General features: G+C 54.7%; 1 protein-coding gene across 2 annotated transcripts in view; it reads right to left on the bottom strand.

The window, feature by feature from the left end:
• DHRS3 (dehydrogenase/reductase 3) overlaps positions 1–12,322 on the bottom strand; it is a 39,903-nt gene that overhangs the window by 6,329 nt on the left and 21,252 nt on the right. For both annotated transcript variants that reach the window (XM_029948582.1, XM_029948581.1), the window contains one exon: positions 181–324. In XM_029948582.1, the coding sequence (XP_029804442.1) occupies positions 181–324 (144 nt within the window). The remainder of the gene's footprint in view (positions 1–180; positions 325–12,322) is intronic.

The raw sequence follows: 12,322 nt of genomic DNA, 5'->3' as shown, positions 1-12,322 counted from the left end.
CACATGGACGTGCACATACGGCTTGGGCCAGCATCCGGGACAGTCCCCAAACATGCCCCGAAAATAGCCATTCTGCCTTTAGCAACGCTCTCTCCCAGGCCATGCAGATTAGAATGTTCTTTTTGGGTATCGTTGTCCTGTGTCCAGCCAAGCTCAGGACAGACCCTCCTGGGCACTTACCTTCTCCCGGACAGCTTTGGCCGTCTGGTATACCTCCTCCCGGTTGCCTACGTCACAGATGAAGTAGTGGCACTCGGTGCCCATCTGCCGAATCTCCTCTGTCGTCTCCTTCAGGCATTTCTCAGTCCGGCCCCAGAGAACAATCTGGAAGGAGAGGATGACAGCATCAAATAGGTGGTGATTAAATGAGCCATCGTGATTCAATGGTTGGCATTGGAAATTCAGCAATTTGCCCAAGTAATTGGCAAGTCAATAGCTAGCCTCCCTGATTCCATACAAAGACAGTGTGCCAAGCACATTAACAAGATGACTTCCTAAAGGGATAGAGCTGGGGCACCTGGGTGGTGGGCTCAGCTGGGCAGGCATCTGACTTCAGCTCAGGCCATGATCTCACGGTTCATGGGTTCAAGCCCCACATCGGGTTCTGTGCTGACAGCTCAGAGCCTGGAGCCTGCTTCAGATTCTGTGTCTCCCTCTTTCTCTGCCCCTCTCCCACTCATGCTCTGTCTCTCTGTCTCAAAAATAAATAAAAAATAAATTAAAAAAAATAAACGGATAGAGCCTATTTTGAAGTGAACAGACAGTTTCTGAGCCCATTTATGACCAGTCAATTGATGCATTATTTATAAGTCTTTCTTAACGTTTATTTATTTTTGAGAGAGAGAGAGATAGACAGAATGTGAGCAGGAAGAGGGCAGAGAGAGAGAGGGAGACACAGAATTGAAAGTAGGCTCCAGGCTCAGAGCCTGACCCTGGGCTTGAACTCACAGACTGTGAGACCATGACCTGAGCTGAAGACACTTAACCAACTGAGCCACCCAGGCGCCCATACAAGTCTTTCTTATACATTCCTTTCAACAGAACGCCTCCCACCAAACAGATTCTAGTTACCCTACACAGTCTGGAGTGACAGCACTCCTTCTGTATGATCCAGAATGTTCTCAGGAACAAGTTGGCCTTCTCATCCATTAGGTCTGGAGCCAGGTTTATGAGCACCGGTCTCCAGAATGGACTGGAAGGTCCTGGCCAAGAGGCCCACAGAAGTGAAGTGGACTCCCCACCTCACTGTGGTCCCACTGGGAAGGAGGATGTGAAGACAGGCACCTAGGCTCCCACTGAGAAGGAAATGCTGCCATCCCCACAGGTAATAAATGTGGGACCCATTGCACTAGGAAGAGGCCCCGGTAGGGCCAACAAATGGACTCCTAACAGGGTTGGACAAATTTACGAATGGCTGGCCATAAAACGCTCAGAAGAGAAGCTTGGTTCTTTCTCAACCTTGACCTAAGCAAGAACAGCCCACCTCCCCAAGACATGACGTGCCCCTGGGTCCAGAGAGGTCCCTGTTGGTAAAAAAGGGTTGGAAGAACGGGGAACTAAGAACCCTAATAACATTCAGCTTCATCAGTGCGGGGGGACTGAGGCAGGGGCCAGAAGGCATCGGTGAAAGGAAGAGAGGAGGTTTTCTCAGGGATTGGTCTAATGGGTTTCTATTTTTGTTTCTTCCTTCTTTCTAAAATTATCAATGAAACTCCTCCTTGAAAAATGAAACCCAACATGGTCCCCAGTGTGTGAAACTAGGGTCCTTTACAAGGAAGACATTCCATGTCCAACTACAGATTTTCTCCTTCTAGAAGAAACTAATGAGAAGAGCAAGGCCGTGTAGGGCGAGTAGATATTTTCAAGTCGCTCCAATCACACCAGCCTAGATTCTGATGGATTTCTCCAGTCAGTGACACAGGAGAAATAAAAGTCGTTCAGACAAGTAGTTGGTGGTGGGAACAGTTCTATCAACTGTATCCCTTAAAATCTCAGAACTTTGACTTAAGCAGAAAGGGCCCCCAAAGGGAGGAGCTGGCGGTATACACAAAAGACCTGGTGTGCCCCCCAAACCGGCTGGAATGTACAAATAACCTGAAAAAAGCAATGGGCTTTATCTTATTAGGAAAGAAAAAAAGTGAGCCTGTGTTCTCTAATGGACTTGATTTTTTTTTTATTAGCGCTTTAAAAATTTTTGGAACTTTTAAAAAAAATGTTCATTTGTTTTGAGAAAGAGAGAAAGAGAAAGGGCAGAGGGAGAGGGAGAGACAGAGAATCCCAAGCACGCTCTGCACTGTCAGCATAGAGCCTGAATGTGGGGCTCGATCTCACAAACTATTCGGTCATGACCTGAGCCGAAATCAAGACTCAGATGCTTAACTGACTGAGCCACCCGGGTGCTCCTGAAACATTTTAAAAAAGAAAATAAAAGTGCTTTTTCACCCCCTGAAACATTCTTGGGAAAGCTGGTTTGAAGACCCCACCTAGGGCAACCACTGATTTCTTATAATTAAGTCTGAAAATACAGGAAGTGTTTTACAAGGAAGGATTCCATCAGTGGCTCTCCATGACCGCAAAAGTCCTTCATGGGCAAACAGACTGCAATTAGATGGTCTCCCAGGGACACTTTCTTGTCTATTGGACAAAAACAGACTTAGAACGTGTTCCTTCAGGGGATGCAGGGAGATTCGCTTCAGGAAGAAGAAAACAAACATCTAGGAAGGTAGTTGGGTGTAAGCATCGTCGACCCCACCAAACCTCACCCTTTCCTGTAGTCCTTGTCACCCAAGTTTCCTTCCATCTTCCTCTGTTACCCCATCTGTCTGTCAATTCATTTATCCACTCATCCATCCTTCCATCTGTCTATCCATCCACTCACTCATCCAGCCAGCCAGCCATCAGTCCATCAGTCCACTCGTCCATCCATCCATCCATCCATCCGTCCGTCCATCCATCCATCCATCCATCCATCCATCCATCCATCCATCCATCCGTCTATCCATCCACTCACTCATCCAGCCAGCCAGCCATCAGTCCACTCACCCATCAGTCCATCCATCCACCTACCCAATCCGTCCTTCCATCCATCTACTCATCCATCATCCATCCATTCTTTCATCCACCTCTCCTTTCTTCCTTCTACCCACCCTCTCTCACCATCCAACCACCCTCTGTCTAATTCTGAATATGTCAGCCTGAGAAGGTGAAGGTGATTTTTGGCCTCCTTCCTCCTCCCCCGGTCCCTGCCCAAGCCTATCCCATCTCCAGCTCCCATGGGGAACAGGACCACGGGCTTTGCACCATTCCTTAGGGTCTGGCAGAAGGCAGTGCCTCTGAGGACTCTGACAATTTCTGGACAAGTGGAAGGAGAAGGGAACCTGAAAGCTGGGGTGGGTGTTGGCAAGGTGCAGGGGTCCTGGGAGCACAAGCAAGCACCCCAGAGAGTCTGGGGTGGCGACGCGCACAGTAGGCTGCATTCTGGCAACCTTGGGTTGCTTCTCAGCACACGCAGGTATGCAAGGGGGTTCCAGCAGAAGGGGCACCAGGGGCTCCTGGCCAGATTAACTAACTCTTCCTGACAACCCCCCACCTCCAGTCCTCAGGTAGGGCAAGGAGGGTCGAGTCTAACCGGCCTCTGTTCTGCCCAGGTGCCCAGCCATCAAGAAACCAGGGAGGCCAGGACTGTCTGTGTGGCTGGAAGAATGTTCTGAAGAGGAAAACGGGCTGGGGTAAGGGGGGCAAAGGGAACGCTGTGTCCCCTCATTTTCCATGGGCAGGGGCCTTCTTCTTCTCGGGTCTGTTGAGGATGCCCCAGTGGGCTGGCTTCCTCATGTGTGTGCTCAGAGCCCCCAGCTCTCCCTGGGCAAGATGGCAGGTCCGACTTCTGCCCACCCCACGCCAACCCCACCGGGCTGGGAGCCCCCTGAAGGCCCTCCATCCCGGCTTGTTCATTTTCATATTCCAGTGCCCAGCACGGTATGTGCTGTTCGCTGAATGAATGAATGACAACAGTTCAGGGCCACAGGTGGGACAGGCGGGGAGGACATATGAAGGCTGAGACCATCCTATCCTCCTTGACGGAGCCATTGAGGGTCCTAGAACCCTCAACACAGGCTTGGACCGAGATTCAGTGAGACCCAGATTTTCCGCAGAGCCTCAAAACCATCCTGGGGCTGTGCTGTGAGGTGAAGAGTCAAGTCCAAGGCTGAGACCCTTGAAAGGGGCAGCGGGTGAGTCTCAGATGAGAAAGAGGCTCAGGTCCCCACGTGGGCGCCTTGCTGGTGGTCCTCTGGGGATGGGAGGTGATGGGTGAACCTCACCTGGGCCTTGCTGGCTTCTCCTTCAGTGCCCGTCCTCAACCCCTCTGGGCACCCAGTCACTGACCAGAAAACTGGGAGGTTCAGCCCAGCAGGTCTGTCCAGAGTCAGCTGGGGGGTAACTCCGGACAGCTGACAGGACAAGAGTCCCACCCCGTGTCAGAACGAAGGAGAGGACGAGCAGGCAGGAGGCAGGGGTCTGAGAGGAGCGTGGGCTGAGCAGGAGAGGAGGGGGGAGGGTGACGAGCCCGTGGACCCCCAGCCAGTCTCCCCTGACTCCTGGGACTCATTCAGATTTTCCAGGTTGATAAAATGAGGGCTCGAGTTGGCTTCACATTGGTGGCCTCCCATCCTCTCTGGGACAATGGTTAGTGCCTGTGCGTCAGGCTGTGTGGAAGGAAGGGGACCAAGATGTCCAGCCTCCCAGGCCACGGCCGCCCTCTCTGGCTAGGGGTCCCTGCCCTTCTCTCCCTCAAAGCCAGCCTGAGCCCGAGGAGCCCCAAGTTGAAGGCCACTTGTACCCAGTTCTCACAGCTGAGGAGAGCGTGAGGTCAGAGGTACTAAGTGACTTGCCCAAAGTCACCCTCCATGGGCAGTGGGGGTGGGATCAGAACCCGGAGCCCCTGACCTCAGGCAGATGCACCCCTGCCCCCCAGGCGCAGTGGGGCCCCCTGAGCTCTGAGAGTCCCGCTCTGAAGTCCCCCGTGTCCTCGAAGGGCGCCCGCCCAGACCTGGCTTGTCTGTCTCGCCCCACGTGCACAGCAAACCCAGCTGTTTGCCCACCAGGACCGCCCAGAGGGTCTGCCATATGGACCAGACGTTGTGCCTGGCACTAGGGACCCAACAGAGAACAACACAGACGCAGTCCCTGTCTCTGGGAGCCCATGCTCCAGGGAGGGAAGACAGTGATGGGCGAGAAAACAGTCGGACACAGATTATGGCAGTGGGATTAAGAATACATAGGGGAACTTCATCTAAACTGGGGGATTGAGGGGCGCCTGGCTGGCTCAGTCCGTGGAGCGTGCGACTCTTGATGTCAAGGTTGTGAGTTCGAGCCCCACATTGGGTGAAGAGATCACTTAAAAATAAACCTTTAGAACATAGATCCATAAATTGGGGATTGATGAGGTAGCTATATTATACCCATTGTAGAGATGAGGTGGCTCAGAGAGGCTGAGCAGCTTGTCTGAGGTCACACAGCAACTGAGTGAGAGAGCTGGGGTTTGAACAGAGGTTTTTCGCCAGCATGCACTCTCGCAGTAGGAGAGAAGCCATTTCCTCTCATCACGGGGTCTTGTGGGGATTGAGAACGCTGAAGCTGGCACCCAAGCATTCAAAACATGTTTTCTATTACTATTTCTCATGGAGACGAAATGCTGAGAAAATTACGACACAGCCTCTTGATACACCCGCATCTGCAGCCATTAGAATGATGGGTGTTTACGACCTGGGAACGTGCTGAGGGATCTAACGTTCAGGAAAAGAGCTGCAGCCTGGTCCTTACAGGATAATCTCAACTCTAAAACATAACGGGTTAAGGGAAGTCGCCAGGCTTCCTAAAGAGCGGGGGGGGGGGGGGGGGGGGGGGGGGGGGCCGGGGGTGGGATCATGGCTGATTATCCTTTGCTTCTTTATGCCTGTTCTGGGAAAACTCTCTAAAGGACAACTCCCGTGAATTAAGATCTTTAAAAAGTTACGCAGAATGAAAGCTTCCCCACACATCACCCCGCAAACAGATCACTGACACGCAGGGAACTCAGCACCGCGGGTCCAAGCCCTGCCTGCTCCCCAGCCCCCTGGCTCTGCCTCTTCCGAGCTCCCATCCATTGTGAGGTGAGGGTCTGTTGGGATCTCTCTCCCCCTGGTTGTGAGGATGAGAGAGGAAGCTCACAGGTGGGGGCTGACGCCCACACATCATGCGCTGAACTTGGCCCCCAAGTGTGTTGTCATCGCCATTTCCCATCTACATCGTGTCTCCTGGATGGTGAGGAATGAATCTCACTCATTCTGAGTTCCCTGAGGCCCTACCTAGGGCCCAGCATGCTGTTTTCCTCCGCTTTAATTGCTAAGCATCCGTGCGGACTCCTATTCATCCTGCAGAACCCTGCTTGGATGCCCCCTCCATTGTGAAACTTTACTGGCTGCTCCTTCGAGCCTTCCGGCAATAACAACGTCACTATATAGGTGGGGTACCCTCCGTGTGTTTTTTCTTTCACCCTTACAATTCCGTGAGCGGGTATGGTTACTCTGTCCATTCTACAGGTGAGGCTCAAACAGGTAAAATGACGCGCCCAAGGTCACACCCCTTAGAAGCCGCAGGGCAGTGTGCCTCAAGGCTCACATTCCCAGCCGCCAACACTGATCTTTGTGCATGAACCCCCCTGCCTCCCGCACAAGCTCGCAAGGTCCTGGGGGGGATCCTATTCATTCTATCCATCTGGTAACCTCAGCACCCAGCAAGAGCAGAAACCAACGAACACTGTCACATGCGATTGGCCCAGAGAGGTCTCTAGAAAAAAATCTGCTGACCAGAGAACAGTGAGTGACTCTTCCCAGCCTTGCCTTCTTTGCCCAGAGGCGCTTGCATGCAGGCCTGCACTTGGCATTCATTGCAGGAGTTCAGCGGCAGACAGCATGGTCCCCCTCCCCAGTGACATGAGCTGGGTGGTCCCGGGCGGGTCCCAGGAGGAGCATCTGTTTATAATTGGCAGCCCTGGAAAGATCTAAGTCCCTCGGAAGGTCTTTGGCAGAACAGCTCATGTCTTGTGGGCCCCATGTCTTAGACCAAAGCGGAGCAGAGTTGGCTTCCCAGGAGGAAGAAAATAGCCACGAGAGACCCCAAACCACGGCCGGGGTGTGGGCTGGGAGGGTCACGAATTTGAGGGTGCATAGCTCCCCTCCACCCTTAGCATCTCCAGTGAGAGGATGTTCGTAAAAATCCATCCTTGTGGCTTGATGAGAACGAGCAAGCCACAGAGCTTTGTGGGGCCAGCGAGGGGTGAAGGGGCGGTGTGCAGGGGTGCGGGCCGGAGATGCTCGGAGCCCCGACACACACTCTACAGCACAAGTCCAATTTTAAGCTTTCCCCTCTTTCACAGCCCTGCCCGTTTCCAAAAAGAGATGCCCTATCTTTTGAGAAGAATGGTCTAGAATACACGCTCAGGAGCCAGAAACTATGGGACTCACGTCTCTGATCTTCCCTCAGAAGTTACACGAACTTAGAAAAACCCACTGAACCTCTCTATAAATTAAGGTTGTTTATTTCAAAGGGTGGTTGGGAAGATGGAGAAAGGACAGGACAAATGTTAGCTATTATTATTATTAACTCGGGGACAGAAATAGACCCTTGCTTGAGGAAGATCCCACTCTCTCCCCATAAAACCGGAGTCAGTGGGGTGACGGCTGCCTAGAGGATCCCCACCTTCGCTTCGCTGCCTTGCTCCTAGACGCAGCCTTAACTGGGGCAGAAGCGCAGAATCGTAGTGACCTCTCCACTTCCATCCTTCTGCCCAACTTACCAGACCCTCTTGTCTGCAGTCCTGGCCCATGAAGGGAGGGACCATTGTCAGGACTATCCAAGGATTTCCTGAGAAAGGTGCTCACGCTGAGTTCTGGGAACCCAGGGAATCAGGTGAGGAGCCTCTAGGGCTGCTGGGGGGGCGGGGGCTTGGTCGACAGGGTCCCAGCCCCTCCCCCCACCCGGGTCATTCAGAGCATTGTCACTTTTATTCGTCCACAACAGCCATTTCTGTACAGATTCTGTGGCTAAAAAATAAAACGAGGTTTGAATACTAGCGCTCTGGGTCCTTAGCCCTTTCTTCTCTGGGACAGAAGCTTTTTTTTTTTTTTTTTTTATCTAGGAATGAACCCCAACCGGCTGCCTCCAGTTCTCGCCCATCGGCAGTGCTGGCCTGTCGCCCCCAAACAGGCAAGCAGCCCCCCAACCCTTCTTTCAAAGACAACCCTTCAGAATCAATGTCAATGATGGGATACTCCCTTGAGACATTTTGGATTTTCTAATCTTTCCCCCTTCCCTCCCGGGAGCCCCGTCTTCCGCACTCTGCGGGCAGCGTGCTCTTTGTGTTGCCTCCGGTTCGCCCTCTGCGTCCCCCCACTGACGAGTGACCCCAGCGGGTTGGAGGGGGCAAAGGCACCGGGACTCCTTGCTGGGGATTGAGGCTAGAGGCGGCTCCCCCTTCCTGTCCCCGTGCTGCTGAGCTGCCCAAGTGACCGGCAGTGGAGGCTCACACTGGCCTCGCCCGCTCTTCGGGCCTGGCCAGAACATTCTGGCTGCCGCCGGCTCAGCTGTAGGAACAGACAGTTGGGAAGCTCCTCAGATTAGATCAGGCAGCAGTGTCCTCCTCCCACGAGGCCCTGTGTCTTGCTAAGCCTCCAGTGGAGGTCCTGCCTGGAACTGGCCCGTGGGAGCCACGGGGAGAACCAGGGGTGTTGTGCGGACACCTGCCGAGGTCTCCCGCCCCCCCACCCCAGTCCTCTGGCAGCTCCAGGAGGGAGGCACTATGCCCAACCCAAAAGCAAGGAGACTGAGGCATAGAGGGGCTATGTGATATGCCCAACGTCACTCAGCTGGTAGACGGCAGAGCCGGAACTCCAACCTGCCGGGTCTGATGCCCAACCCGGTGCCCTGGGCTGCAGAACTTCACCTGCAGGAGCAAAGTGACCCCATGAAGGGCCATACGCATCCAGCGCACAGCTGTCACGACAAGGGCTGTACGGCGTCCACCTCCTGGGGAAGGGAGCAGAGCCACTGCCCCGTGACCATGTGAGCACATGGTCCCGCTGACCAAGTATTTGCCGCATGGGTGACAGCGAGGACCCTCACCCCTCTGCCGGGCTACCGGTGGGGGTAGCTGAAGGGCGGGGACAGGTGAAGACAGGACCCATGTCCCTGAGCACCGGTGAGCACAGCTCACGGGACGGGGGGATGGGGGTCCGGGATCCTCCCTGTTCTCCCAGCAGGCAAGGAGAATGGTACCCACCGTTGGTACCGCTAACATTTCTTGGGCGCTCGCTGTGTGCCAGGCCCTGCTCTAGGCACCGTGGATGAGGTCCTCACTACTGCCCTGGGGAGGGGCGTTATAGCTTGACGGGTCTCCCCAAGAAGTTACGTCCAATTCTTAACCCCGATACCCGTGAATGTGACCTTATTTGGAAAAAGGGTCTTTGCAGATATAATGAATTAAGTTAAGGATCTTGAGATGAGATCACCCTGGATTAGGGACCCTAAATCCAACGACAGGTGTCGTTTTAAGAGACAGAAGAGAGACACCCAGAGAAAAGGGGGGAGAGCCCTTTCACGGGGCAGCCATGTTAAGCATGGTCCTGGAGAAATGAAGGAAGAAGCCGAGGCCACCTTGGAGCCCCCAGGAGAGGGTGGCAGCATGGATGGGCTGAGGAAGAGTCTAATTACATACTGCCCTTGACCTCCAGGACCAAGAATACGTATTCGATCCATAAATAACACAGGGCCACTAGAGACTTTTTATTTTTTAAAGCAGGTTTAGGTTCCTAGCAAAATTTAGCAGAAGGTACAGAGAGTTCCCACATCTGCCCTGCCCCCCCAACGGACAGCCTCCCCCATTACCAATGTCCCCCGTCAGAGTGGTACACTTGTTACAGCTGATCAACCCACAGGGACACGTTTAAGGTCTCCACGGGTGGGCCTTTCCCAGAACGTCATATTGTTGGAATCACAGTATATAGCCTTTTCAGATTGGTTTCTTTCACTTAGTATATACAGTTAGGGTGCCTCCGTGTGTTTTCGTGGCTTGATGGCTCATTTCCTCTTAGTGCTGAACAGCGTCCCATGGTTTGAAGGTCTCAGTGCATTTATCCGTTCACTTAATGGAGGGCCCCTTGGTCGCACATTTCGGCAGTCAAGGGCAAAGATGCCATGAACGTCCCTCTGAACGTCCCTGCTTCCTTACTTTCCAGATCTCTTCTGGTCTCCGGGACCACATCCACACATCTCCCTCCATGATGGAAGTCTTAAGTCCCTGAGAATAGGGGGCACCCCTTCCCCCCCCCCCGCCCCACAAACCTAATACTTCCACCTGCCAAGAGCCATGTCTTTGGCGACTATACAGAAAGCAAGTATGACAACTGGGCTAAGTCTCATCCCAGGGTGTGATTCTTGTGAATCTGTCTGGTTCCAGGACCACTGGGAAAACCCTCCAGGGACACGATCTCAAAGACAGACTCTAAGGAAGAGCAGACCAACTTCTCCCTTCCAGCCGGAAACTCAAGGGCTGTTTCTTTTCACAAACCTTAACAGCCTGCAATCCTGGCCCAAGGGCTGCCCCTCCTTCCGTCTACCCTTCGACCGCCGCACTTGGCAAAACCCAGGAGTGGGAAACCTCGGGTTGGAACTGCTGGCTGATGCCTCATCACCTTTGTCCCAGCGCCTGCATCTGGGCCTCCCTCCCCGCCGAGAACACCAGGCAACTTTGAAACGCAGGTGCTGAGAAGGGGAGGACAGCCTGCAGTCACAGGCCACTCTCTAGCACGGTGCACATCTTCAGCATCACCATTCTGAGAAACAGGGTGCGGTGCGTGAATGAACTCAGACAGGCTCCGTAACACCGGCGGGCCCAGCTTCCAGAAGCTACAGAGCAGTGCTTCAACCCAGACCTCCAAGCCAAGCTCTTTCACTGCTCCCTGTCCTGACTCACTCGTTCACTCGCTCACTCACACATTCAAGGGGGGGTCTTTCTGGGGGAAAGAGTCTTCCAGGCAGAGGGAGCAGCCAGTGCAAAGGTCCTGGGGTGGGAATGCGCTCAGGGTGTTGGGGAACAGCGGGGAGGCCAAGTGGCAGGCACGAAGGGGAGCCCTGTAGCTGTGAGGAGTGTGGGGGTACACGGAATTCTATTCCCTTTGAGACTGGAAACCCTTCCGAGGGTGGTGACCCCAGAAATGACCGCCTTTGACTTGGATTCTGGAACAAGTTCTGACCGCTGGGTTGGGGGGTTGGAATGGGAGTGGGAACAGGGCAGTGAGGGGTGGGGGTGGGGGGCCTGTCAGAAGCTGCTCTATAGGCAGGTGACACTCGAGCCGGATGGGGCAGGTGGGCGAAGCAGATGCAAGAGGAGGGGTTCAGGATGGGGGAGCCAGAAGAAGAGGGGTTCCAAGAGGACCTTGAAGGGTCTGGTCTGAGAAAACGGAAGAATAGTGGTGGTGCACTGAACCTCTGAGCTGCCCCCCCCCTCCAGGTATGGAGGAGGAGAAAGGTCCTGACTCCCATCCCCAGGTCCCTTCAGCATCCAGAACGCTGGGCTTAGGCAAAGTGAGGGGGAGGGGTGCTGGGGAGTGAGGAAATAGTTCCAGGTGGCAAGGGCCGCCTCCCCAGGAAGAGGGTGCCTGGATGCCAGCCAAGCAGGCCAGCTACCCACCTAGCACGCCGCTGGTAAACACGCCAGTTTCCAATAACAAAGCGCCGGCCATCCCAACGCTGCCCCTGACAGCTAATGAGCCGCCGCAGCCTGCTCGGTGCAGGGAGGCGAGTCTGTGTTCACATGATGGGGTGAGGGGGTGGCAAGGAGGAGCAGCCAGGGCGAAACCTCAGCGGGTCTGGCAGGAGGCTCCAGGAAGTCTTTCTGAAAGCGGGCCCAGGGGCGGGCTGGCGGCGACCCGCGGGGGTCCCGGGAGGGGGCGGGGCGGGGCTGGGCTGGAGTCCTGGGCGGGGACCGGGCTGGGATCCCATTTGGCGGACGGAAAAGGAAGGGAAAGGGTAGGGAAGGGGGCAGGGAGGTAGATGTGGAGGGGTTGGGGCGGCGCTGTGGTCCAGGAGGTGAGGAGGGCGAGGGGCGTCAGGGAGGTGTCCAGAGTGCGGTTCCGGAGGGGGTACGGGGAGGGGTAGGTAGAGAACAGGCTGGGGATGGGTTGGGGTGCAGATAGGAAGGGGCAGGAGACGTGGGGAGGAGGGCCAGGCTGACATTGGGGGTGCGGGAAGGGTGCCAGTTTGGGAGGGGGCAGAGGAGGTGGGGAGG

The sequence above is a fragment of the Suricata suricatta genome, chromosome 8 (genome assembly GCF_006229205.1).
Source record: "Suricata suricatta isolate VVHF042 chromosome 8, meerkat_22Aug2017_6uvM2_HiC, whole genome shotgun sequence".
NCBI lineage: Eukaryota > Metazoa > Chordata > Mammalia > Carnivora > Herpestidae > Suricata > Suricata suricatta.
Note: the sequence above shows the minus strand (reverse complement) of the source record. Positions and strands in the feature narration are given on the sequence as shown.